The 27,907-nt window shown below is 38.0% G+C and overlaps 3 protein-coding genes across 7 annotated transcripts in view; all 3 read left to right on the plus strand.

Annotated features, from left to right (window-relative positions):
- Window positions 1–20,348, plus strand: part of CDC14A (cell division cycle 14A) — a 49,406-nt gene extending 29,058 nt beyond the window's left edge. For 2 of the 3 annotated variants that reach the window (XM_064720032.1, XM_064720033.1), the window contains 9 exons: window positions 786–873; window positions 2,481–2,711; window positions 4,820–4,958; window positions 6,237–6,405; window positions 6,987–7,099; window positions 7,681–7,728; window positions 8,761–8,889; window positions 9,831–10,149; window positions 18,552–20,348. In XM_064720032.1, the coding sequence (XP_064576102.1) occupies window positions 786–873; window positions 2,481–2,711; window positions 4,820–4,958; window positions 6,237–6,405; window positions 6,987–7,099; window positions 7,681–7,728; window positions 8,761–8,889; window positions 9,831–10,149; window positions 18,552–18,581 (1,266 nt within the window). In that variant the 3' untranslated portion in view covers window positions 18,582–20,348. The remainder of the gene's footprint in view (window positions 1–785; window positions 874–2,480; window positions 2,712–4,819; window positions 4,959–6,236; window positions 6,406–6,986; window positions 7,100–7,680; window positions 7,729–8,760; window positions 8,890–9,830; window positions 10,150–18,551) is intronic. The other variant, XM_064720034.1, reaches the window with a different exon arrangement.
- Window positions 20,349–23,035: 2,687 nt separating this feature from the next.
- GPR88 (G protein-coupled receptor 88) lies at window positions 23,036–24,650 on the plus strand. Its single transcript, XM_064719263.1, has one exon. The coding sequence runs from the start codon at window positions 23,447–23,449 to the stop codon at window positions 24,515–24,517; it is 1,071 nt and encodes a 356-aa protein (XP_064575333.1). The 5' UTR covers window positions 23,036–23,446; the 3' UTR covers window positions 24,518–24,650.
- A 224-nt stretch (window positions 24,651–24,874) lies between these two features.
- The window catches only part of VCAM1 (vascular cell adhesion molecule 1), a 46,245-nt gene continuing 43,212 nt past the window's right edge, over window positions 24,875–27,907 (plus strand). For all 3 annotated transcript variants that reach the window (XM_064719260.1, XM_064719259.1, XM_064719258.1), the window contains exon 1: window positions 24,875–27,627. The gene's annotated coding sequence lies outside the window, so the exon portion shown is untranslated. The remainder of the gene's footprint in view (window positions 27,628–27,907) is intronic.

The following is a 27,907-nucleotide window of genomic DNA, read 5'->3' on the forward strand; positions in this document are numbered from 1 at the left end:
TGAGAGCTAAAAACACAAGCTTAATAATGCAGCTGAACCGAGTGCCATGTCCTTAAAAGTCATGCTGAGAATAACTGCATTGCCAAGCAAGGAATGAGCAGTCTTCAATTAAAGAAAGAAAAGAAGGCAGTTTGGAGCTGCAGTTGATGTTACGTATTTCCAAAGAAGCTTTCATTTTCAGCAGTGACAGAATTTCAAGAGCCTTTTTAGGTTTTCATTTAAAAGTGAGCAAGAAATTCAAAATGTCATAGTTTGAAAGTTTATTAAAATCTGCTGTCTTTATTTAATTTACACTTTTCTTCTGTTATTACTGGCTCATCAGAGCTTATGCCAATATGTAAATTTCAGTTTCTACAGGGAAAGGGTAATTGTTTTGAAGGCTAATTGGTTTTTAATTTGTTTTCTGTGAAGTGGTTTTTTAGCTAGTGCCTCACAAGGAAACACGTTTCCATAATTTTTGATTAAAACATAGAAGAATGGTGGTGTTTGTCAGTATTATTAATAGGTGTCCTGAAACACTGAACCCTCTCAAGGGGAAATATCTTACATAAAGGATCTTTCTGCTTTTATTGGAAAACTTAAGCAAGTTTTGTTTACATTCCATTTTATTAAGATCTGAGGAGCAGTTTAATTTGTCCCATATAGTTAAGCTAGCTAATTACATTTGAAGTGTTTCATTTTAATGCCACAAGAACACAGTAAAGACTAAAATAAAATCTTGAGTAATTGTTTTTTACCTTGAATATACGATATTAAAATGTTTTTCTCTTCTGAAATTTTTGTAGCGAGTGGAAAATGGTGACTTCAACTGGATTATTCCAGGAAAATTTTTGGCTTTTAGTGGACCACACCCGAAAAGCAAACTTGAAAATGGTATGGTGTATGTTTAATGCTGTGCTCTGATCTTATTTTTCCAGCATGTAAAACCATCATAGCAAAAGAGCAGAAGGCAATATAGGATTATAGATCAGTTTTAATCTTCAGAAATAATCATCCAGTGAGCATTGTATATATGCTCATAGAATTTAATTCAAAAAGTTTTGGAATTCTTCTTTGCCAGAAGAATTTCAATTGTTCTAACAGTCAGTAACTTTGCATGCTGTGCCAAAGTGCCTGAGAGACTCAGGTCACTCACTGTCCTCCTGGCAGCTGGCCCCTGACACAGTAAGTGTGCAGAGCCAAAGGGGAGTTGCATTAAACACAGAAGGCCGTTAAGGGTTTTATGACACAGACCAGGAAAGACTGTTAGAAGAAGCTTGCCTTTCCTACTGAAGATACTTGGGGTAATGTGAACAACCTGGGGAATGTGATTCTAGTGGAATAAAAACAAATGAAAAACTTGACTGACAGGAAAAGTAGAGATTTGGTCCAGCTAAAAGGAAAATCAGTCGCTTGGAAAATCATCAGGTTTTTTTCTGAATTTGACTATATTATTTGTGCCATATCCTGTTGTTTATGTAGAATATTTTCTGAATACCTACCTGCCCTCCCCATCCCCTTCTTCTGCTCCCTCATGTTTCTTTTGTGACTGAAATCCTGCCAGTTAAAAAGCAACCACTGAAAATTTCAACAAAATCCAGAAAGAAAATATTTTGGTTGGTTTGGATTTCTTCCCTAATCATTGTTGCAGCCCTTTCTTGCAGAATTCTTTTCTAAATTTACCTAAATTGTTCCATGGAATTTGGAAAACCTGTGTTTTATTTTTAACATATATAACTGAAAATTCTTAAATTAATGCACTTAAAATCCAGTTATGAAACTAGAAATAGTCCTCTCCCAGGTGACTGCAAGTACACATTACAAAGCTATATTTTTCTAATTATCTTGTGATTTGCATTGCACTTACTAATGCTTTTATGACCTGTCCTGAGCAGCTGTTTTGTGGTTGGTCATAGACTTCCCTCCCTGTCCCCCCATCTTCATCCAGAGGATACTTTTGTCTCTTAACTGAGAATCAAGGCAATAAAGCTTTCTAACTTCCCAGTAGGACAGGAATATTTTTGGTACTGCAGTTTATCCTTTGACTGTTTCTCTTGTCCATAATATAAAAGAACAAACTATTTTCCATAAAAGCAGTGTTTCCTCTTCAAGCATGCTTTTATTCTTTGATCTGCAGCTTGACTCTAGATAAACAGCTGTTCTGAAATGCTGAATTCATACATGTCCCCAGATTTATGTATAAATCCCCTTGCAGAGAAGAATGAGGGCTTAATGTGAGACAATACAGTGTTTCACATAGATTTTGTTTTGACTTTTTGCCTCTTAACACTTTTTTATAATAAAAGTGGTCTTAATGAGCATTTTTGGACAATTTTTTATCACCTAACATGTCTATTCTGAATAAAATATTAAAGCATTTTTAGTATTAGTGTGTTTATTATTCAAGAAGTTTTCAGGGGCTGTTTTGTTTAGTGGGATTTTGAACTTCATGAACCCTGGACATTAAATTACTGTGGCTTGATTTTTTTTTTTTTTAATAGGTTATCCTCTTCATGCGCCTGAAGCCTACTTTCCTTATTTCAAGAAGCATAACATCACAACAGTCATAAGACTAAACAAAAAGATCTATGAGGCAAAACGCTTTACTGATGCTGGTTTTGAGCATTACGATCTGTTCTTCATTGATGGCAGCACACCAAGTGACAGTATAGTCCAGAGGTTCCTGAACATCTGTGAAAATGCTGATGGTGCCATTGCTGTTCATTGTAAAGGTATGTGCACCTGTTCATTTCTGACTGAAGTTAAAATAAGTATGAATCCATAGAGTGTATCTCAGAAATACAGCATTTAAGAACACATTCAGATTGTGAGAGTAATAATGCTTTATGGTGCCAAATATTTTTCCTGTGTATATGTGGTCCTTACATCCTACGCTGTTATTTGCAGGAACTGACAATCTGTTGTTCATTGTTCTGTGGGGGTTTTTTTAATATGACTTGAAAACTTGAGATTTAGTTGATGCAGGTTTCTTTTTTTGCATTATGCTTTCACAGCATTATGATAATTGGCTAGGAAATGCAAGACACTAAAAGGTTTTCTTTGTGTTTTTGACTGTTCTACATTTTTCTGTGGTGTATGAATTCCACATTTCAAGTTGATGTGAGTTATTGTGATGCCAGCATTTCAAACAAGCCTAATTCAGCAAACCAGCCAGAAAATGCACAAAACATGCTTAGTCAAGAGAGATTAACAAAGGCTTTTAAGGGTTCAGCTTGATTTATGTTTAGAGTTGTGTAAGGACATTGTGGAGACAAATGTCTTGCCTGATCAGAAGCAAGAATAGTACTATTCATAATTTTCCCATGAACAATAAATATGCATATCAAAAATAAACAGGTTTATTTTCCAACAAGTTGTTACTGTTGCTAAAACCCAGAAGTTCTGGCATTGATAAGCTGGGAATCCCCTAATTGGCTAAATAAGAGTATAAACCATTGATTAGCAGGAGGTTGTTAGTAAGTTATTCTCCAGCCTTAGCTGCTAAAGGAATATAACGTACTTGGCAGTGAGTTAGATATGTGCTTTCTGCATTGAAGTATTTTTGGTCTTTTGTCTGACCATTTAGTAAGCAAATCAACAATCTTGTTCTTTTTGTTTTTATACACCACCCTAAATAATCCACTGGTGTTAAATCAACAGTTAACTCAGGCCTAACTCAGGCAGAGTTATATTGCAGAGATGTTCTGAGCACAGCTATTACTCTAGAAACCGCTTGTCTCAGATGAGAGAGAACAGCTAATTGAAAAGGATTGTAATGGGAAGTTTGTACATTAGCAGAATGTTGGAGGAAAGAAATTAAACCAATGCTTTGCCTTTTAAATGAGTCTTCAGAGCTTCACTTCCAAGCTACAATTATGGACTCACTAGGTGTGAACATCTACCCTTCATCCTACCTAAATCATGTTCACTTTCAAAAACATCAGTTAGTGGTTAAATGTAAAGAGCTTGTAGTTGTGTATGGAGTTGTCAGCAGAGATGTTTGGCTGCTTGGGGAGTTTTCATTTGGACTGTTGTTGGTGCATAAACAATAGCAGGCTATTGTGAGACTGTAAATTGCAAATCCTGTATTTGTGGGAAATAAGGTTTAGATGGGGAAACACTTTACTAGTGCTTGACACACAGAGATAGAAAGAGATTAATTCTCACTCTCTAGTTTGAGATTTTACTGATAGTAAAAGCTAATTTCTCTGTCTCTCTGTTGTCCCCTTAAAAACAGGATTAGTTTGGGATTTTTTGGGCAATGGGTAAAATTTTTTTAAGCTATTGATATCTGAAATTATACACTGGTCAACAGTCATTGCTGTTTATACAGATAGCAGTGAACAGTTTTATGTGCTGGTTTCACAACAAAACTGATGCAAAAAGAAAAACCCACTGAGTTGCTCTCTGTTGAGATGTGACATATTTGCACCGTGGGTTTTAGGTACTTGTGCTGGCCTCTCAGAGATGCTTTGATTATGGTTTCTTACTGGTATCATAAATATGAAGTTGATATCCAGCTTGATCACAGCTTTTTAAAAAATATTGGCCTTTTTTAAACAAAGTTTGGAGTAGAATTTTTCAAGTGCCACGAGTGATTGCTGTTATGTGTTCTTTTAAACCTTAACTTTTCCAAAGTATGAAAGATTTGTCTCCATATCCACAGAGCATTGAAATTGAATTATGTGATAAATGGGACACTGACTCAGAAATTATTTTTTCAGATACTGATACAGTGAATGACATTGCATGGAAGTTTTCTTACATCTCATACTTTTATTTGATCATTCTGGAATGCTCATCCCTTCATATGTGGCTGTTGATTCTTGTGTTTCTGCAGCTGGCCTGGGGAGAACAGGAACACTGATTGCCTGTTACATCATGAAGCACTACAAGTTCAGACATGGTGAAGCCATTGCTTGGATAAGAATATGTCGCCCAGGCTCTATTATAGGACCCCAGCAAAACTTCTTGGAAGAGTATGTATAAATATAAATATATAAATATATATAAAAATATATATACATATATATATATATATGTACCTTCTTTGCTCCTCTCCATCCCTGTCCATCTTGCACTGTTTTTACAATCTAATTTGTCTACTGACACTTGTAAGTTATTGCCTGTTCAAAAGATTTAAGGTTAATTAATAGGGGATTGAAATGTGAGCTACTCAGAAGCAGTCAGCTTCTGTGGCGTTCTGTGCATTTTGTCCCCTTAGAGGGACACAGGGCCTCAAGACTGAATGTTTCTCTTCTGGGGAATTTAGGAGTTAGTCAATTGTGTTGGAAGTGGACAGATGTGGACAAAAGATGAAATCAACAAATAGGATTTATTAAATATTATCATTGAAAGAATAGTCTTTAAATACTTTTTATACCATCTGAAGTGCTTACCTTTTGCATTTATTATTGAGCAAGTTTAGGCAGTTGGCTCAGAACTATTAGCTCTGAAGGTTTGCCATAATATTTTGTTTCCAAACAAAGGTTTCCAGTGGAAGTGTATTCTGATGTACTTCCTCACTATTTTCTCCTTTGTTCAGTGTAGGAATTTAATGTTGTTTCAATAGTATGTGATAGGGTCTCAGTTCTTGGATGGAACTAGCAGGACTGGTACCTACCCAGCAAACTTCCTTATTGAGGAATAAAGCAGCCTCATCAAAAATCTGCTCTGCCCATGCACATTGTAGCAAAGAAATTGTTATTATTTTTATCACCTGTGTGAAGTATATATTCTTTCAGTTTCTAAAAGTTTATATAGAGTCCTGGTGAACTTTACATGACTACATCCACTTGCAGTGCTCAGGTCAGCTGTAGTTTCACTGCACAATATCTGTATCCAGAAAACTCCCACTAGTAAAGTTGCAAAGTTCTGTATCATCAGTTATGCCACACATGATGTATATAAAAACATTGGTTTATATTATTTTTTAAGTTGTGTTTTAAGAGCTTTAAAATATGATTGCAAATTCCTGTTTAGTTAACCCCTTTCCTCAGAAGGATTTGAGAAAATGAAGTTTTAGTACTGTTATGACTACAGCCTAATATGGTGATTCTGGAGGGTTGTTTGCTTTTTTTTTTTTTAAGCTTTGAGAGTTTAAGTTTTTTTTGTGCTAGACATGTAAATTTGTTTCCAGATGATGATGTGCAGAAGATTCAAATGTTGGCAGTCTGTAAGCATGGCGTGTATTCATATGGTTTTTTCTATGTTTGCAAATGTGCTGATGTGAATGGCTTTGGTTTTGTGTCCTGAAGGAAGCAAGAAATGTTATGGAGGGAGGGAGAGCTCATCCGATCAAAGCAGAAACAGGGAGGAGGAGTCATCAATGGAAACATTAACAGAGTTCTTTCTGGCTTAAATGACATTTCCATCACTGACAACCTGAACAAGAACAAAGCACCAGACTTGAATCAATTCAAGGAGGTAAGTGTCCTTAGGAAAAATTTCAAATAGACTGAAGCTGAGCTTTTAACAACTAGCTATAAATAATTTCTAAATATTTTTAGGACATAATTAGAACAAATCTCCACTTAATAAAAAAGATCAAGTAATATTTAAAACTGTTACAGGTAATTTTTTAAGCTTCCAAAAGTTTCCATTATTTCAAGTCATTGTCTCAGGATTTTCAGTTGTTTTCTTGAGCATGAAAGAAAACAAAAAGTCAGCTTTCCTCCTGGAAACCAAAAATCTGCTTATTCCAGGTTTTTAACTAATAACAATGCAGGTGTGCATAAATGTCCAGGAGATTCTTGAAGTAAATAAACGCTGGCATTAGGCTTGAGCATCGTGAACTTTGAGGTCAGGTTGTGCAGAAATGTGAGTGTGTTTGTACAGAGGCACACTTCATGTACCAGCACTATGCAAAGGGCAGTGCCATGTGTGCAGGAGACACTAGAGCAGCCCTCTGGGTTCTGATCTTTGTCAAGGGAGACACTCAGTGCTTTCAAACTGTGCTGCTCCTAGGATTTGATAGATTCCCTTGCTTGCATGCTTTTGTTTGGCAGAATGATTCTGAAGACAAGGATGTGGATGCTGAGAAGGGGATGACACAGGGCGATAAGCTGAATGCCTTAAAAAGTCGTAGACACCCTTCTTCTGCTACAACTGGAGCTCTCAGGTAATTATGCCAGTCTGAGGTCATTTGCAGTTTTAAATTCTGTCCATGCTATCAGATCCCTGTGGCAAGTACATGATCTTGTTTAAGGCAGTGGTACTACCTGTACCACCTTCTGTGGTGGAAACTTCTCCAGGTATGAATCTATTAGTTGCAGATTTGGTTTGTTAATCTTTCTCTACTCTTCTTTTTTGCCCTCTGCCTTCCTGTTTAGGGATGCCTTCTTACTGTGTAGCAGTAAAAGATAATGTAAAAAATACTTAAAAACTTTAAAATTTATATCTAGTATTTTAGAACTTATGACTTGAAGAAAATATTCTTAATCAAACTTGGTCATCTTTCTTTAATTACTTTTCTGTACTCCTTATAGAAATTTAGAATTTTTCAGAACCAATAAAAATGTGAACTTTGAAATTAAGCCTGGAGTAACTTTCTGTTCTTTTACTGTAAATTAAAACACTGATTGTCAATAAGTCTAAGTCTTATTTTTATATTTTAAGCCAACCTGAGACACACAGATATGATTTGGCAGAGGGGAAAGGTTTTTTATCCTCAAATAAAGATTGCTGCTTTTGTTTCTTTAGGCTGCAAGACATGAAACTGAACACCTGGTCAATATCACAACCCTTCAGGTACTGACTTTAAAATTCTAGTTCTAAACTTATATCACTTGACTAGGTCTTAATTTTCGGTGTTTTGGATCATTGCTAATCAATTGATGTGATCACTATTTCAAACTTCTGAGCACAGGCAGGTAACAAACCTTTTTAAACACCTGCAAACTGCATGCTTTACCCCAGTGAATCTAAAATACAATATGTAAGATAAAATTTCTGTCATTATCAAACATTACTACTGAAAAGAGCACATTATTTTCAGTTTTGTGACCTGAATTTTTGAGTTGGATTTTTCCAGATGGCTAGCACTGGAAATTTTCCAGATGGCTAGCATTTCTTGGTGTGTAATTAAAGCTGCTCAATGTCATTTTCCTTCTGTGCTTGTAGTTGGAGATCTGTACCCAAGTTTTTTCATCCTTTAAGGTCTGATTGTTGTATCCCCTGATCTAGGGCTCGAGAAAATTATTTTTTTAAATTAATTAATTAACGTGGACAGCTGTAATAGTAACAATTTGAGTAGTCCAGTGTAACATACATACTGGTCATTATCAACACATGAAGGATTTTGTCATTAAGAATCCCACCCTAGAAAGAGCTGCATGTTCTTGGCAACTCTGTGGAAATTTTCATTTGGAAATGATGCTGACCTCATGAAAGCTACAGTTTTGGGTTTTTCTACTCATACTTGCTGTATAAGCTCCAAAAGTACTCTTAATGAAGTTTACATTTAGAGTTCTAAAATTTATTATAAAACTTACAATAAATCTATAAAAATTGACACTTGGCCTTCATAAATTATCAAAGTGAAAAGTAGCTTGTAACTTTTTAATAAGGTGCAGCAGGAGAAATACTTGGAGTGGATATCTGAAAAGTTTTTTTAAAAAAATACGTTTAAGCAGGCAAACTTGAGTTTTTGCTGTTGAGTTCTGAGACTGAGAATTCACACTTTTTAAAATACCAGTCTATGTACTGATAGATTACATGTGTTGGAGATGTATATTTTAATTATAAAATCTAGCTTCTCATGGAACTCTGCACTCCTTTTAGACTGAGTACTTCAGGTGGCACAGAAGGATCCATGTCTACTCTGAAGGCCTCCAGAATGATGGCACTCAGTTCCCCATCTGCAGACAGAATAAGCAGAATTGCCGCGTCCTCAGGCGCTACCCTTAAAAGGTTTTTTTTTCTTCTTCTCATTTTGGTACAAATGCTTGCAGTATCCTACAGTGGTTGTCAGCACATCTGCAGCCCATGAAGTGCTTGCTGTTCTTGGCTATAAGACTTAAATTTACTTACAGTGATTTGCTGTTCCACTAGCCAAACTTTAGTTGCCTACAGATTTAAAAAAACAAGCAAAAACCAAAATCGGTCCTAGTGATCTGAGTTTTATGCAGATTGTGCCATCAGAAACAGTACTGTCTTGTTCAAATGGGTTGTCAAGGTTTCTTTCACTTATCTCAGTTTACAGATGTTTTGTAGATATTCCCACCAGTCTATATACTATTACTCTCAGCATATGGAGTGGTAATTAATTTTGTTATGAACCCTTGATTTATTACTATTTAGCTCCATTATAACTGTTGTCCTAAGTTATTATATATATATTAAATGACGCTCAGAATAATTGATGCATTTTTAATAAATATGTGCACAATTATTTGCCTGAACAGAGTAACCAGCTTGAGATATTTCAGGACACCCTATTTCTAGTCTCAAATTTTGTCATATTACTCCTTGGTTACTTGAAGGCTTGTATCACGAAACTGATAGCAAGAAACAGAGCAGGAGTTCTTAAACTGTTCCATGTACACAAACTACTTCAGTGTAAATCAGACACTGCCTAAACCTTTTAACACCATCTCCTGCATGCATGTGTGGTTTGACAGAGGGGAAAGCTGGCCATGGTGTAGTACTTGAATAAGCAAAACTTGGAAAGTCCTTACAAAGAATTCTGTTTTTTGTTACTTAGGAGCTAGAAATGAACCTGTGTGCAAACACAGATTATTTCAGAATGGTGTGTGTTATTCACCTAATGTCTTCTGAATTGTCTGTTACATTTTTGTATTTATCTCTACATACCTTGTGAATATTTTTCCCTGCATGTGTTTTCCATTCAGCGTTTCCATAAACTCCAGACTAGCCAGTTCTCTAGGGAACCTGTATGCTGCTTCAGATGCTGATGAGAGCAATGAGACATCATCGTCCTCTAGGACAGGTTTTACTGTAAGCCATATCTCCAGTCACCTGAATGGCAGCTTGCAGCTGCCACACAGAAAAAACCATGAACTGAACAACAACTTATACAACAGCAGCAGCAGTAGTGGCAACAATCTGAGCAGCACAAGCAGTTTGCACAGCGCCGTGACAGATGAGTATGCACCAGCCTACCTTTATGGGCCTTACAGCCCCTCCAGCACCATGCCAGAGGCCATTCCTGTAAGTCACTGTCACAACAGCACTTTCAGGCAGCTCACTGATGCTTTTCTTCCTTGCTTCTGTGAGCAAAACTGTTGCAAAAAAAAATCTTAACTCAGCAAAATTCTCCAGCTTCCTCTAATGTTTCTGAACAGCACCTTTGTCTGTTACCTATCATTTCAGCTGCTTTTTTCCCATCTCTTCTAAGCACCTGTTACATGGAAGCTTCATGAACATAGATTGTGCCTGAACTTTACATCTTTTCTGATAACTTTTTTTATGCACCTTCTTACCCTTTAGATTTTATTTCAAATTATCCATAGCAAAGTCTATAAGTTAATTATGTGTCTTCATCTTTGTGCAGTAACAGATTTTAAGAAGCCTTTGTATGTACCTTGGTAAACAGAAAGTAGAATATCATTAAAGATAGAGCTTATTTGAGCAATTAGTGCTCTTGACTTGAAACCTACTCCTTTTCTAACACCAAATGTGGAAAGTATTATAAGGACGATATTTCTGATGGTCTTATATTGAAGCTTTCATTCCTCAACAACTTCACTGCCTTGGGCTTATTTTGTGCTCTTTTTCTGTGTACAAGAGTCTGTATAAAGAGGATATATAGATAAACTAATGCAACTTGAAAGTTTCTATACAAAATGTAGAGAAGAGAGACTAGAGAATCTTCAGTTATGAAATCAGAAACAGCTTCATCTATTCTAGGGAAAAATAATCATATCTACTACTATAAATTTAAAACCAATTTAAAATACTGGATTTCCAAGGATTTGATAGCCTACTAATTATAAAAATAGTACACTGTTTTTAATAGATTTTGCCTATGATAAAGGGAGCCTGTCAGCCTCTCTCGACTAGTTCTGACACTTAGAATTTTTATTTTTTTTTACTATGTGGAAATAAAATTGGCTTTGTGTAAAATTAACTTCAGAGTATTGCGCATCGCGCTTCTGTTGCCTTAGCACTGATAAATTGTTTCATATAAAGAAAGTTCTGGTGTTAGATCTGCTAGTGGTTTTGGGTGTGGTGAGTCTGTCTGAAAACAGCTAATAACATTCATTGCATGTACCTAGGATGTCCTGCCAAAGGTCATTCATGGGCTGTGTTCTTTTCTTCCTGCAGAAGTGGAGGACCTACCCTCTTGTTAGCAGCTCGGTTGTGGCACCACTCACAGTTCAGAAGCCACATCTCTGTAGCTTGGGAGTATGAATTGCTATTTCTGAGGATAGATGACAATAGGAAATAAAATCTCATTATTCCATTGTGGAATTAAATTGCATGTGTGACTGAAATGTAATCTCTATAAACAGAACATTGAAGTTAGTTGAGGGAACGTGATTCTGTATTCTCTAACTCAGTGACTTCTTCCTACTGTGGTAGAATCTGCTTGACTAAAGCAGCTCTTCAGAATACTTGATGCTTTCAGACTCCTTGTTTAAAAAAAAATTTAGCTTCTTCTCCACTACAGTTTATCTGGAAATAAATGCTGATGTTCCATGATCTTAGAATCATTGTTCTGCAGTGAGTTTAAAATTGAGTTTAAACTTTACTGTAAACAGCAGCAGTAACTTTTTGCAGGGGAGTTCTTGAATGTTGCCACATCTTCACCTCTTTAATTTGACTCTCTTTTTGTCTGCTACATGGGGCTGTAATAAACTATATATAATTGAGATTTTTCAAGTGAGATATAGAAGCTGTAACAGTTTTCTATGCTGAAACAAGTTCTAGAACAAGAGGACTGTTCTTGTTTAACTAATTTGGTTTAATTTCTTCAGGCACAGAGGTGAAGAGAGAGGTGAAAAGCTATATATCAAGCCAGGAAGGAATTTTTGTTTGAGATACATTGATGAGTCTTTCATTTGTTCATGCATTCTGTTTGGTCTGCAAACTCGTCCATTTTAGATGTTCCCAGTCTTCAGTCCAATATGCTTACAAAAATTCAGTCCTCAGTTCAGTCCTCTGTTCCTATTGAGTATGCTGGAACTAAAAGTCAGTATACCACCAGTGGGTGAGAGCAATCACTCATCTGAATAATAAGTGGTAAATTGGCTGATTTTATTTTTTTTAATGTCTCACTTTCAATACTGTCTCATATTTAATGTATTGAACAATAATTCTTTGAAGAGTCAGTCCATTCCCATTCTTTTCAGTTGTTCATTTTGTGAATTTTATGCTGCCAGCAGCATTTTTAGAGGGCTTTTTTTCATATTTTACTAACAACTACATATTATGCATAAGGCATATGCATGTAAACTTACATGCAGCATCCTCAGGGGAAGAAACTCCTTGTAACTCTAATATGACTTAGTCATGAAAATAAGCTGACATCATTCACAACAGGCCAGAATTTACAAGGGTACCAAATGACAATGCAAAGCATTACAAAAACAGCAAGCCTGTTTTCCTCAGGCAGCTTGAAAGGTTGATGTAAATATAACATCTTAAAAGCTGAGAACTGTCATCTCCTTTGGAGAGGTAGTTGCTGTAACTTAATGCTACAAATGATTTTTTACAGTGAAAGCCACGCTAGTGGGTTTGTTCCATAAGCACAGAAAAGGAAATTAAGTTTTGGTGACACTTCAGGTTTCTTTTTTGTCTAGGTAGTTACAAAATTGTAGGATAGTGCTGTGGTTCTCCTTCATCTCTCAAACCCTCGAGGTGCAAGGTAGTTGGCTTTGACACAAAAATTCCCCAAATCTATGTGGGGAGAGGGGGTGGTTTACAATGTAACTTCCAGAATTGTAGCATGCCTTCTTTATTAGAAAAGGATGACTTAGGAAAAGAGGGGAAAACAAGGAATGTTGGTTACTGTGTAGTTTAAGGTAGAAGAAAGGAGCAATTCATGAACAGGTGAAATAGCTCTGTTTACAGCAGAGAGGTGCTTACAGCTCTGTGCATTGCAATGAAGAAGGAAATTAATTGTTGTCTCTTTGCAGTAGAACTGTTAATTGACTTAAAGCATTAATTTAAATGAAATATCTTAGGCATAGTGTAAAGTTTTAGGTTGAATGGAAAGCATTTTTAAAGAAAAACCTTTCTAAAATGCACTACTCCCCTGTTTATAAGAACTTCTTTAATTTTCTTCCTACCTATCTTAATGACTTAATAATGCATGGAAGGCTATAAGGGATATAAAGAATATAACCTGTGAATAATTCTTGGCTTGATATTGCTCTTGAGAAGTAGAGGTTATACACAGTCAAATGCAGCAAGATCTTTAAACAAGGTTCTATCTCCAGTCTTCTCTGAAGAGTGATGATACTCTATTTTAAATATTCTAAAATATTTACTACTATTAAAATACTCTATTTTATATATTATATGCTGTGATATGAAAAACAGCATTTCCTAGAAAGCCATGCCATGCAGAGTCTACATAGCAAAGTGCAAGTTTCTGATTTACCTGTGAAGTAATGTTCTTTCAATATAATGGCTAAAAAATTTTACTGTTTGGAATATGTTTCAGATATGAAAACACATTTTCTGATTAATGCATTTGCTTCTAAATGTACCCTGTAGCCCTGTGCATCTCTGTGTCACAGAGGAGTGCACTAAATTGTTCCCCATTTTCTGCACAATTGACTGAGTGCAGTCACTGTGATGTCCTGAGGTTTAAGACAAGAGTAGGTTTTTCAATCATTTTATCTCTGAATGCTTTCTGTCTGGTAGTGAGCAGCTCACTGGCAAATATACAGATGGTTTATTTTGAGGGCAACATAATTTTTCTGAAGGCTTAGTCCCACTGATTGAACAGTCATGCTTAAAACTATTTCACTTTTAACCTGGAACTTTCTGTATCTATTATGTCAGTGTTATAGCCCTTTGTTGTCTTATTTTCTTGTTGTGGGGTTATCTCATGCTACTCATCTCAAATTGATTTTCTTTTGATAAGCTAAGTCAGCTCAAAAATCCTTTTGGAAAGTGTTCAAATTCTTTAGGCTTTTTTTTAAATCATTCTGGTCCAGACAGCTGCTATGCAGTGCTATCTTGCTTATAACAACATAACTTCTTTTATTTTCTTTGACTGTAATGCACTGGGAGCTCAGGGGGAGGGGGGAAAGAAAAAGAGTTGTTACTATTGATGATAGTGACTTCTGTTTATTTTGAGTCTCATGTCCTGCATTCCTGGAGGGATTTTTTTTTTTCATGTGGAACTCTGGAAAAGCATCATCTTTTTTTCTTTTTAGTTGGTTGGTTGGGGTTTTTTTTTCTCCTTCCCCTCCCCTCCTCTTCTGGGACCAATTAACCCATGAAGGAAGATTGGTTTTTCCTTACCACTTCAGCCCCTGACATGCAGCTGTTTTGCTTTTGGTGGCACTTACCAGTGGTCTGAAGCTCATCAGCAAAATATGGAGCAGTATCAAGCTACCAGTTCTGGCAGAATTCTTTGAAAAACAGAATTCTTTTTCATCATTTCCACTTCACTGCTTTAGATGCTGAAATTACTTGAAGTCGTGACAGCCCAGCCTGGGCTTGTTGCAGTGTTTGTGTTCTTTCTAATTGGAGCACATCAGGTGATGTACCTGACAGAAGTCTGTTACATGTCCTGGTGCTTTGTTTATTCATTAGCTCATCAAAGGACTCTTGAATGATTAATTCCCTTTCTCTTAATTGCCAAAATCTCCCTTCCCTGAGTTAGATATCTAAGCTAACCAGCTGTAATCATGCAGTGCTTTTATTTTAGCAAATCACCTTATCACTCTTCCTTATCTGTCTTTGTTAACACCAGTGGTTCAGGAGCATTTTGGGATGGCTAGCACAGCAATTTTCCAGTTCTAGTTTATGTTCACTGAACTCCTTAGTGAGTTTTTCCTGCAGTATGGAGAGAAGGTTATTCACTGATCTTTTTTTGCAGTGTTTTGCAATGAAACAGCATTAATACTGCTGTTCCACATTCCACTTAACAAAAAGAAAGAATAAAAAATAAGCATGACTGTAACTATTGTTGTCTGACATGTATTTTTCTCTAATGGTGTTGTCCTTCATCAGTGCAAGCTTATAATCCACTTCATTGTGTTTATGTTGATGAACTAGAAGAAAAGCTTGATCAAAAAGAAAAAAAAAGAGAAAACTTGATGTTCCAGTAAATAGAATAAATATTTTATTTTACAAAGTGTGTGTTTTGATTAAACACTGTCTCACATTAACATTTTCAGAATTACTCTCTTCAACTATAATCACTCTTAAGGTACTGCTATAAGATTTTTGCTTTGTTCTTAAAATAATTCTAAATCCAAATATCACTCTTTAAAATGTACTTTTATTGGAGAATCTGTAACTGGGTAGTCTTAAGATGAGTCACCTTTTGCTTCTATAGCTGTCATGGAAACTGGCAAGATGGAAACATTGCCAAAAAATTGAGACGTGTTGGCAGTGTTTTAAAATTCATATACATCATTTTTACCTGTAACATGTTTTGTCTTAATAAGAACTTACCATTAATGTCGATAGGACAGGCTTTGCAAAAACCAAGCACTAGTGCACCTTGCAGATGTGTAAATTGAGCAGACCCACAGATTTCACATGCATGTGTACATTTTCCCTAATGCATCCTGAGTTGGTTTAGTGGCTGTTGTGTATTCACAAGTGGTTCTTGCCTGCAGCAGCACTCCTATTGCAGCAGTGTTTTGGGAGAGTTGATGCTCAATTCCAAAAATTTAAGTTACATATTTGCAGTTATCTGGGGAAGAGGGCATGTTCCAGTGCTAACAAACAGGCCTAAATGCTGTGGGGTTACTCTGTCCTGAAACAGAGTTCAAATTCAGGCTGCCTTGGTCCTACAATGCTGTATCAGCAAATACAGTTCTAGTGCCTCAGTGGATTTGGTGCTGATTTTCTCTCCCAGGAAGCTTTCTGTGCCTCCTTTTGAAGAAAAATGAAAGTAATCTAACCAGTTAATTCAGCATAAACTTCATTAGATATGCTTAACTGTAGTGAAACCATCTAATTCTTAGTTCTTTGTTTAAATGTCTGTTACTTGGGTATAAAACAGCAAGCTTGACATGGCATGGGACCAGTGTAGGAATACACATGGAGATTTCTTCTCCATCAACTGATTTCATACTTTTGTCTTGGCAATCCAGCAGTCAACTTGCTTTGGGGTTTTTTCCCTTCTATTTTTAACTCAATTTCAGATAAGATTTTATTAAATCCAGCAAATTACTTGTAAAAATGGACTGGGGTTTTTTTGTTTGTTTGTTTGTTTGTTTTTTAATGAAACTTTCAGAAGCATAGGCCATACTTTGAGTCATGGCAAATGTAAATTTTAAAATAGAAAACTCCTCAAAAGATTTAAAAGAAAAACGAGAAAAAAACCCACAATTACAGGCTTTGAAGCTTTACAGTCAATCTCTTTAGACATGTGAAGAGATTTGAACACAAATGACTTTTCTAAAAATGCAAAAAAAAATCAAAACAACAAGCCTCTCCTGCTATATTTAAATTTTTCAATCTCAAATGTGAGTATGTATACTTTACAATAGCTCAGTTGTTACAGGTATTACCATGTTTTTAGTGATAGAAATTTATGTGAAGTCACATAGATTAATCTGAAGAAAAATGCTCTTTAATTATTTCCCTGTATTCAGAAAAGATTTTGAGCCATTAGGAAGAAATCATAGGGATGTGAAGTAGAGTTATGATGGGGGTGGGAACACTGAAAAACATGTATCTCCATTTGAAAGTAAATGAACTGTGCCTACCCCTCTGTAACGAAAATTACCAAAACATGCTATCCTCTTTCCACACAATATCTGCTGCTGGATATTTGGGGGGTTTAAATGTGTTTTCTTGATAGTTTTTCCCCTTTTTTTTTTGTAACTAGGATGGCTAACAATGTTAAGAATTGCAGTTTAAACTTCAGAATCTTTAATTTATGGTTTGCTTCTTTCATTGAAATCATGATGTGGAATTGCTGGTTACTGCTGTCTGCTGAGTGAGGGGCTGGTGCTCTCAGTTCTTTGTAACTGACACTTGCTGGTTTGAAGAGTGTAAAGTGATTTCTGGTCATCTTTCATCTGTCCAAGCTTAAAGTAATTCTTACTGTACAACATATGAGAGTATATAACCACACTTCATGCCTTTTAAAAATGTTTGTTAATCAGCTTTACTTGGGATTCTGTTTTGATGGATCCATTTAATAAAATACTGCACTAATTAAGTGTAACAATCTTTCCAGATGTTAAAATGCACTTCTGAAAATGAGAAGCCTTTGAGGATCATTAAGAGAGAAGTTTCAAGTGCTCATTAATGAAGGGCTATTCCTTCTGCCTTGCTCTTACTAAAACCAGACCTTAAGTCAGTGATATTCAAATCTATATGCTGACAGCACTTTTCTGCCTAGGAAAGAATATCCAGATGGTCTCAAATCTTCAAGATGTGAAAATGCACTTAAAAGACGACTTTGAAAATATACACTGAGACTTAAAATATAGGGAGAAAGTAGTTGTATGATATTAGTTAGAGCTATAAAGCTATATAGAAATGTATTATGCACTTGCACTAATGGGTTTCATTATGGTTGCCAAAGAGCATTTTCTGTAATGGCTAGTTAGGAATAGTAGGAAAATGGAAGGGAAGACTGTGAGGGTCTAGTCTGTCTTAGGAGTCATGTTGGTCTCCAGTAATTCTCTCTAATGCTGAAGAACTGATGCTGTTTTAAAATATATTTGGGGGTTTTATTTATAACCATACTAATCTGGGACAGCTCGTCACTGTACAAGGCTTATATTCATCAGAATGACTTCTAAAACACATCTGTATAGGAGCTAATAAAATAACTGGATACTGTCTAAGCTGATTAAATTTTTAATAAAACTTTAGACTTCAGTAGAAACAGAAATGTAAATAAATACAGTAGAGCAGGTTATGATTTTGTCTTAATTATACTGACGTCTTACTAATCCGGATGAACCATTTGCAGTGCTTCATTTTCACCTGGTTTTGGTAGTGATACATAAACTTATGCATCTGTGTAATTACTGATGTAGCTTTTTTCCTCAGTAATGAGCTACATCATGTGTTTCCTGTGTCATTGTCTGAATCAACATCTAAAGTAAGCTGAATTTTACAGTAGCAGTTGGATTCTCATTCAGGATAAATGGAAACAATTCAACTACAGTAGCGGTGATATTTTAAAGGACTTGTAACACTTTTGTTAAGATTCTCAAGAAACTGGTTTGGAAAAGTAAGTGTAGATATAGCAAAGTTGATGGACTTTACTCAGCTTTTAATTTCTTTTATTTTATTCGTGTTTACCTATGTAGAGATTCAGGTCTTCTCCCCCAACTCTGTTCATTTATTTTCCTCCTTTCTGTCCTTCCTCCACTCCTTAAGTGAATAATATATGTTTTATATATGTAAATAAAACCTCTCCAGTAAGTTTTAATCAGTTTTTCTTCTCTGCACAGTCCCTTCAGTCTGGGTATGTTCAGTACTAAGGCCTTGCTGCTTTGGTGAAACCTGCTGAGCTCTTCAAATCAATGTCCTTCATGATGGAAGAGAACTGAAGCAGCTGCTCATTAAAAGGAGGAACCTTCAATACAAGATGTATTAATTCCTTAACACCAAGAGGAGACTTCTTAACGGGCAGAAATGTAGTGTTAATGACTACTGCAAATGCACTGAAGTTGGATTTATGGAAATTACTACCCATGTTATATACAAATTTAAATTTTTTATGTTGAGACAGCTTGAATATATTTCTAATGAGTTTCATTAAGACATTTATTAACTTGTGTACAGTGTTAAAATATGTATTAAAAGAATATTTTGGTAAACTATATATAAAAATTATGTAAAAACTAGAATATATTTTAATTTAGGGTCTACTTTGCTACAAAATTGTGTATTTTAAAGAATTTGTACATGTTTATCAAAGATATAATTTTTTCTATGAACAAGAGATTTTTCTTGTTTTATGGGTCCATCATTATTTCTTAGAACCTAATGTAATTTACTTTTTTACTAATTGGTCTTCTGATAATTGGATGGAAGTCTAACTAGTGAGAGATTTGTTATTACAATATCAAGTAAAAGCACTTGATACATAGTGTGCTTTCCACTTCTGGCTGCTAATGTTTCTTAAGGAAACACAATGAAAGAAAAATAAAGGGAAAATATTTGTTGATATGTGATGTAATTACATCTTCTACTGCAACACAGAAGTAATTTATGTGATGACTGAATTGTACAATTAATGCTCTTTCAATTTCTTAAAGGATTTATGTTTTGTTTTCAATGTGGAGTGTTAACTTTTGCTATGCAATATATGCTGCAAAAATGAAGGCAGACCAAACTGAAGTTGGTAAAAATGTACAATGAATCAGGTAGCACTGCATACTTACATGATTTTAACCTGTATTTGGCAGTATGTGTACAATTTCCTTAGCAGCACACAGTATAATGTTGGTCATACATTCAATTCTTATCTAGCAATTGGATGCTTTGTAAACCTATACATTTGTTGTTAAGCATGTGGCTGAGGTAGCCTCCTTTGATGGAAGGTTTTTGTCATAGTGAAGATGCTGTTTACTCTGTGGAACAGTCAGGTCAGCTGTGATTAGGAATGAGGCTTAGGATGAAATGGTGTCACAGGGAGGTACTAAAGATCATGTGTAAAATTTTCAGAACTCACAAGTGCGTGGTAAGGAAAAGAATTTAAGCAACTGTGAGGATTTTATTTTCCCCTCATGTACAAGACAAAAGCAAAACAGATTTGTTACCTGTTTGTTTTTCCAATAGCAGTAGAAACTTAAAAATAAAACTTAGTTGAGTTGTCAGTCTTTGTTCCTGAAGACATGTGAATACCCTGCGTTTGCTTTACAAATGAAGTTAAGTGCTACATCAGTTTTTAACAGATGAGATCACAAATTGCTGTGGAAAGTTGTACTGAAATTGTTCAAAAGCAATACCAAGAGCAGCTGTAAAAATCAAAATCACTGAATAAATTTAACATGCAATACTGTACATTTTTGCAACTGTGTATATGTAACATATACACACAAAGTAGCATGTGTGTGTATATATATACAATATATTGTATATGAATTCTAGATTAATCAGGTAATTCTACCTCTCATAAAGAATTTTCTCATTTACTTTGTTATAAATAGTTTTCCTTAATAAAATACTGATTAATTTTGAAATGTAGATATATAATATATATATATACAGCTAATTGATAATAAAATGCCTGCATAAGCCAGCTTCCTTGTTTCTTGGTTTTTTCCTAAATCTTTGATGATTTGATCTCTAATTGAAGATAACTTTTCAAAGTCACCTTCTTTCCTGTAAGCCATGTAATGTACTTAAAAGTAGGATAACATTGCAAAAGGCCATTAGCAAGACAGATATCTCTTTTAACAATCTCTCTAAACTTTCTTGGTTATGTTTATGCTTTGTATAATGCCAGGTATTTGATCAACATGTTGATATTATGATGATGGCATTATATTTCAAAATACACTGATTTCAAAGCTGTGTCTGAACTGAGGAGTCCTTTCTGGCTGAGGCCCCTTGTTACAGGTGTAATATGCCTTGACTTTTTTGCATATGCAACAGGTCTCTTAGTCTCACCAACAGGAGGTTCTTTGTCCATAAGAATCTAAACAATTTAGCTTTCTTTAGCTTTTTGGCCTTCCTTCAATTTAAAACTAATCACAAATGGTTCTAACATTTGTTTAACTCTGTTGCTGATTTTCAGCAAATTTGTTGCATTGCATGATTATTTATTATTTATTAGCCTGTCAGCCTCTCTTGCAGTAGCTGTGGACAGTGTGTAACTTACACAGCCACTCTAAAGGAATGGGAAAGCTCAGAATAAAGTGGATGCTTTCCAAGTTGCCCAAATTCTGGTGACAGTCTGATCTAAAAAAAACAACAAAAGGCTTCTGCAACTGCATATGGATGAATAATGGATGGTGATTTGGATGTGCAAAGTAAATAATATACAGGAAGAACAGCTAATTAAAAGGTTTCTAGTACATAGGAATCAACCTCTCCTTTGGTCTTTTTCTAGACTTTAATTGATTTATTAGATGAAATACATAAACACCAGCTTATGTACAACTTTTTTTTATTCATAAATAAATCAGTATTCTGCAACAATCAACTTCTTAACAACAACAAAAAAATTTGAAACAATAAAAGGTCAGGAAGGCCTTTTAGAACCTTGTAGCTTTTAAGAAATAGCCTGAAATTTATTTTATATCCTATGTTCACTTGTCCTTGAACTTTACCATTTCTGTTCCTTCAAATATGAATATATCTGGTTCTGGGAGAACAAGTTGTAGTGCACAAGATCTCTCAAAACCTGAATGAATGGATCAAATAAATCTAAAGGTCTCTACAGGGCATAATATTCTGTGGCTAACATCTTATGAAACAGTTAATCATAATCTCTTTTTAAAGTATGCTTTATGAAGCTTTTCAGTTAGGGAGGTATTTCTTGTTACAAATTCAGAGACTATTTTTCAATTACAGTACTGCAGAAAGAGGAGGATTTTAGTTTCTATAATAACTGTTCTTTACTGACAACTAAACAATGAAAGGCCTCAAAAGGTTTGACACTTGATTAGATCTACACTGTAAAGTGCAGCAGGCAAAAAATATGGTAATTAAGGGCCTGATCAAGTAAATCACTGAGGCATGTCTTTAACCTTAAGCACATGAGCCATCTAATTAATTAAAAGTGAACATAGATATTCATGTTTGTAACGAATCCACCTTTAGATCAATATTTCTGTCAATTGTTAACATGAGCCTTTTTTATCAAATAAAAGATATGCTGTATTGCAACATCCATTAACCCACACAATTTAACTTTTTTAACTTGAAAAAATGTACATTGCAACTATAATTACCTCCTAATACATTCTTTTGGTATTGCTATTAGCTTCAGGAGTTAAACAATGTCTAAAAATGCCTTATGAAGGTCTCTGGTACAGATAGTACCTTACCAGCTGTGATTGCTTGCTACTGTAGCCTATACCTAACCTACCTGCAAAAGCAGTTTTTTTCTTAAGCTCATCACAAAATTAACCAGCATTCCATATCTGGAAAGCTTTTAAAAGCAAATCTGAGTTCTCTTACTGAGTTTCTTATTAAGTCTTGTCCAGGTTAAGGACAGTTACTATTCTGTCTCTGTTTGAGTGAAGCAGGGTAGAGTTCCTGGGAGAATCCCATGCATTATTCTCCATCTGGGAATGGACTGTTAATGCCTACTCTTCAATCAGTTTTTAGTCCACCTGTTATTAAGGAGCTGTTATTCACCTCTCCAGGAACTAATTTTCGAGCGAGCCCATTTCACATATTACACAGATCCTGTGTTATCTGTGTGCTCACCAACACCAGTGTTCACCTCTGGCAGGGTGGCAATGCAGGCTTTCCTGTGGGTTGAGAGGCTGAGGTTTATGAAGAGATGTAAAATGTTCAGATAGATTGAGAACCAGCTTCCTCAAATAAGTACTGTCTTACAAGGATTGGTCTATTTATTGTGTTAGAAAGATTTCATTTGGAAAGCATATTGTTATTATAGACCAGTTCTAAAATTAACTAAAATTGCAGAAGCATACTGAGCTTACTCTTAACCAAAAAAAGATCAGAAAAAAATCTGTTAAAAAGTGAGTATCAAGCAGAAAAAATTCTACAGTTTATGGACTGTATTTCAGACAGGAGTGACTGATACTGGTTTAAAACCTTGCTTCAAATGAAAGTTGTGTAAATGGGTTAGACCCAGAAGACTGGTAAGGCAGAGAGAAAAGAGTCAGACTGTGTAGTTGGAGTATTTCTGGAGCATGATAGGGTTTGGCTTTTTTTTTTTTCTTCTTGATTTAACAAGTTGAAAATCTGCTGAATAATTCATGAAGAGTGGAAGGGCTGAATCTTCCTGGAATGATATACAGTGTACGTACTGTGGCACAGGAGAAACTGCAAAGCTTTGTATCAGTTGCTGCCGTTTCTGCTGCCGATTGCAAGGTGCTGCTGCTTTTGCTGTTTTCACAGCTACGGAAACCTCAGTCGTGCTCTGGTCTGCCAACAGCCATTTGCCTCCCTATGGACCCACCTTCACCAGCTACAATCTGTGGACACTCTTGCTGCCTACCTGCCTTGGACACTGCTGGTTTTTGGATCCTTATTGGAAACAGCATTTTCTGGACCTTACAGCTTGTATGACTGAAACCTGCCTTAGAGTCCTTCAGCTGCACAGTCTCCCGTGTGCTCGGTGACTCCTGCAGCAGAACTTCTGACCCAGACAAGGATGGGATTTACAGGGCGAAGTCAAAACTGAGCTGCATTCAGCGAGATGCCCAACGCCTCTTCCTGGAGTGCTAGCTCGCCTCTGCTGCTGCTCTGGGAGGACTCCTCCGGGACCCGCATCTTTCTGTCGCTGCTCTACGCAGTCTTAGCTATCTCAGGGACTTTATCCAATGTGATGGTCATCTATTTAGTCTTCTCCTTCAAGAAGCTGCAGACAACCAGCAATGCCTTCATCGTGAACGGCTGCGCGGCAGATCTGAGCGTGTGCGCCCTGTGGATGCCCCAGGAGGCTGTGCTGGGGCTGCTGCCCCCCAATTCCTCCTCCCTTCGCTCGGCGGAGTACCGGCTACTCCGAGGGGGGCTCCTGGGCCTCGGCCTCACCGTCTCCCTGGCCTCGCACCTGCTGGTGGCTTTCAACAGGTACGTGCTCATCACCAAGCTGCCCAGCGTGTACCAGGCCCTCTACCAGCGGAGACACACGGGCTGCATGATCGGGCTCTCCTGGGCCCTCGCCCTGCTCCCGGTCCCGCTGCTGCCCGGGCTCTGGACCCTGGGCTCAGCCCAGTCGGACGGCAGCTCTCGCTACACCGCCCTGCTCCTCGCCCTGGCCGTGCTGGGCCAGACCGCGCTGCTGCTCCACTGCTACCTCGGCATCGTGCGGCGGGTGCGGGGCAGCGCCAAGCGGGTCAGCGTCCTCAACTTCCACCTGCTGCACCAGCTGCCCTTCCCCGCCGCGCCGCCGCCGCCTCGCCGCGCCCAGCGCCGCCTCAGCAGCGTCTCCGTCCTGCTGCTCTGCTGCGTGTTCCTGCTGGGCACCCAGCCCCTGGTCTGGGTGAGCCTCCTGGGCTTCTTCCTGCGCCCGGCGCCGCCGGCGCTGCAGGCCGCCAGCTGGCTGCTGCTCTGCTCGCTCTCGGCCCTCAACCCGCTGCTCTACACGTGGCGCAGCGAGGAGTTCCGCCGGGCGGCCCGCTCCGTCCTGCCCCGCGGCGAGGGCCCGGCCGCCGCCCCGCGCCCCTCGGCCGCCGCCGCGGGCCCCGCCGGTGCCCCGCCCTGCCCGCAGCTGCCGCGGCGCCGGGGCACGGGGAGCAGCGCCAGCGCCGCGGCCGCGCCGCGCTGAGGGCCCGGGACAGCGCCGGGAGCCCGGGGCCGCGCGCGTGGGAACGGGCGCGGCCCCTCAGGCCGCTCCGCCACCCCCGCCGGCGGCACCGCCCGTCGGGCAGCCGAGCCGCCCGGCCCCCGGTAGCGCTTCCTCCCCTCCTGTTGCTCCTTTGTGACCCCACACACTTCTTGCCCGCTCCCCCTTCCACCGCACGGCCCGGCAGCGGCGGGTGCCTCCCCGAGGCACCGGGACGGACACTGGGGCGGGATCTCCCGGCCGCCCCCTCAGCCCCGCTCCCGCACGGAGCTGTCCGCCCCCAGGAGCCGGCCAGGACTCCAACCAAAGCACTGGATTTAGGAATCTGGGATAACCGGTAAATATGGCAACGCACGTAACTGTTGTTATGCTCTAAAGATTTCAGTATGAGACAGGCACCTAGACAGCTCTTTCTGAGACATATGCAAGTTTGTTTTTATAAAATCGATGTAATTCTTTCAGCATTTAAAGTAGTTCTTTGAAGTGAGCTCCCTGAACACAAGGTTCGTTTGTGAAGGACTGGCAGGTGTCTCATTACACACGCACGCACAGACACCGGGAGCTGCTTCCTTTCCCCAGCATACCTGATATCTGTGCTCCATGCAAGACCCCCCTTCAGCTTTCTCTGGCAAACTCCAGGATGATGCTGTCTGTGGAAACTGTTAAAAACAAAAACATACGCACCTTTGTGGTGATCTGGTTTGGATATTTTGTTTTGAAAGCTTTTTAAGGCCTGTTTTAGCAAAGGTCTCTGCCCATGGGCACTCGATAAAATACAATGCAATATGAAGGCTGGTGTTGCCCATCTAACCTTGTCACCTGTTCAGTTACCAGTTTGTTGTATTTCTCTTAAATATATTACTGCAGAAGTATGATTTCACAGCCTCTGCCAGATACAAAATAACAGATTCTGTGTGGCATTTGGAAAGGAGACAGCTCCTCACACCAAAGCTGTGGTGGTGAGTGCTGCAGCCCCATTCCTCCCAGGAATGCTCTTAAAATCCTTCTGTTTCCTTCTCTGTTGCTTGACTTCCTCCTTCCTCTTTTCCAAGGCAGTTGCTGCTGTTCTCATGGTGATGATACTTAGTGCTGTGTTTGCCTTCTGGCACAGCGTCTCCAAGAAGGTAGTTGTGTTCTGAATCCGTGGGCATCCACAAGCAGTATCACCTAAGCTGTGCTGTCTCGAGAAGAATGGACCCCTGGGAACGTACAAAAGTTTGTCACAAGAGTTTGTTGCATTGGGTGACACAAACTTGGAGCTCTCATGAGGGTAGTTTAATGATGGGATAATAACAAGGAAAAGACACATGATAGGTAATAATATAAAAGGCCTTTTGGCCATATTTTATAATGGCCCGCACACTTAGCTTGCTTTACCTGCTGAGTTTTCACAGAAAATGCTTTAAGAGAAGGGAATAATGTAATTTTTTCCCCAAGACTAAGACTTGTTAGGTATCTGTGATACAGTGATGTATCTAAAAGTCCCATACCAATATTTTGTTTCCTGGCATAAAAAATCTCCATAATCACAGAAGAGATACTTGTTAAGATCAGGATTTGAAAAACACAAAGAATGAAGACCTCAAAAGGATTCTTTTTTTCTTTAATTGACATCCAGAAAATGTAGGAACATCTCGAAAACAGCTTTAGCCACTTTCAAGTACCTGTGGGAAAGTAAAACAAGTTTCCTTGAGTCTGAGTTTTACAGAAAGCTTCTTCTTTCATATTGGAGACAGTGTTCCTCTGAGTGATGGCACCAGAAAGATGCAGAGGGCCAGCAAGGAAATATTGAACATATAAGATATGCAAGATTGATTTTATTAACACTGTGCACATATCTTGGAGAGTGAAGGAGCCCCTATATCCTTGTTGTAATATCTCATCCTAATCACAGTGGCTCTGCTTTAGCTGTCTTTGTGGAGCAAACGGAGAAGGAAAACTGCTTCGACTTCATCTATCCCAATCCTGGAAAATGTGCTGGTGCACTTCCAAAATAAAGTCCAACCAAGGGCCACCCGAGGGTAAGACCCTGTTCAATTACAAAATAATCCTTAGGCTGGAACCCACAGAAGAATGCATATTGCATCTCCCACCATGGCTAAAGGAACTCGAGACACTTGGTAAAGCTCATTTCTGGGCCCATAAGCAAAAAAAAAAAAAAATCAAACTCTAAGATAAAACAATTAGACAATGCCTCTCACCTGTTTTTGGCTATGGAACACATTAGTCTGGAATGAAAGCAATAACATTTTTCCAAATTCAATGTCCAAACCATCAGATAACTGGAACTTCTGGGCTTCTTCCCTTGTGAGATAGCATGCAAGTTAAATCTGAAATGCCTGTATTTTATATAGACCACCTTTAAAATGCAAACATGTATAAAAATGCTATGATGTACAAAACTCTTAGACAGCTATCCTTATGCTATGCATCAATTCCAGAAACACCTGGAAATCCCTTGGAAAGTTTGATGTAATTACATCTGACTGTAAATATTTGACTGTTTTAATATACTCAGGTGACCTAAATAACATTGCGCAGAAAAAAATGAATTTAAAGTAATTAAGAAAGAGTATTTGTCTCAAGATCAGTTTTCTCTGCTCTGAAAAGTCCTGTATGCCTTGTTCTACAGCCATAATCTTTGTATTTCCACCTTGTAAATACTCCGTGGTAAATTGCAATGGAAGCTCGGCTTGGCTCAAGTTCTCCTGGTTCTGTGGCACTGCTTCTTGGTTAAGGAAATGGATTTCATTCTCACTTTCTGTCATTCTATGCTTTAATTTACAGATTTATATGTCCTCTGCTAGTTTAATGGTGACTTTTCTTCAACGTGAATTTCTGTCATGCTCAAACAACAGATTTACAGACACAAGGGATATGTCCTTTAAAATGTCTCAGCCAAACACTCTTTCAAGAGGTGTAAATGAAGATGATGGAAAATCCTGTCAGCAATTCAAATGAGGTTTGCTTGAACTGATTTGCTCCTTTCCTCTGGTGTTGTGCCAAGTTGTGTGAGCATGGCCTGAAGCTGCCCTTCCTAGACTGGCTGGCATTGACTCGTATTAGCTGCCTTCATGTGCTTTAGATGGGAGGTGAGAGCTCATTAAAGCATTGAATTTATGATGCAGTAGAGTTACAGTAGTGCAGATCAGCCACGATGTACACGTGCAATAGTTGCCTGTTCCTTTGCTCTTTTCTCAGGGCTTCTGGAAACAAGAGCAGGTAGCAGTAGTAACAGCCTGGATGAATTGTGGCCAGTTGCACTATGTGCTTGACAAGTGCCATTTGGTGTATTTTGGCCCAAATAAATCTGCCACTCAGTTTGTGAATTGCCCGTGTAGAAATTCATGTGGGACTCACTTTTTGAAAGTA

This window comes from Zonotrichia leucophrys, chromosome 8 (assembly GCF_028769735.1).
Source record: "Zonotrichia leucophrys gambelii isolate GWCS_2022_RI chromosome 8, RI_Zleu_2.0, whole genome shotgun sequence".
NCBI lineage: Eukaryota > Metazoa > Chordata > Aves > Passeriformes > Passerellidae > Zonotrichia > Zonotrichia leucophrys.

Coding starts and splice junctions, on each gene's coding strand:
- GPR88 (XM_064719263.1), top strand. CDS start 23,447: ATGCCCAACGCCTCTTCCTGGAGTGCTAGCTCGCCTCTGCTGCTGCTC.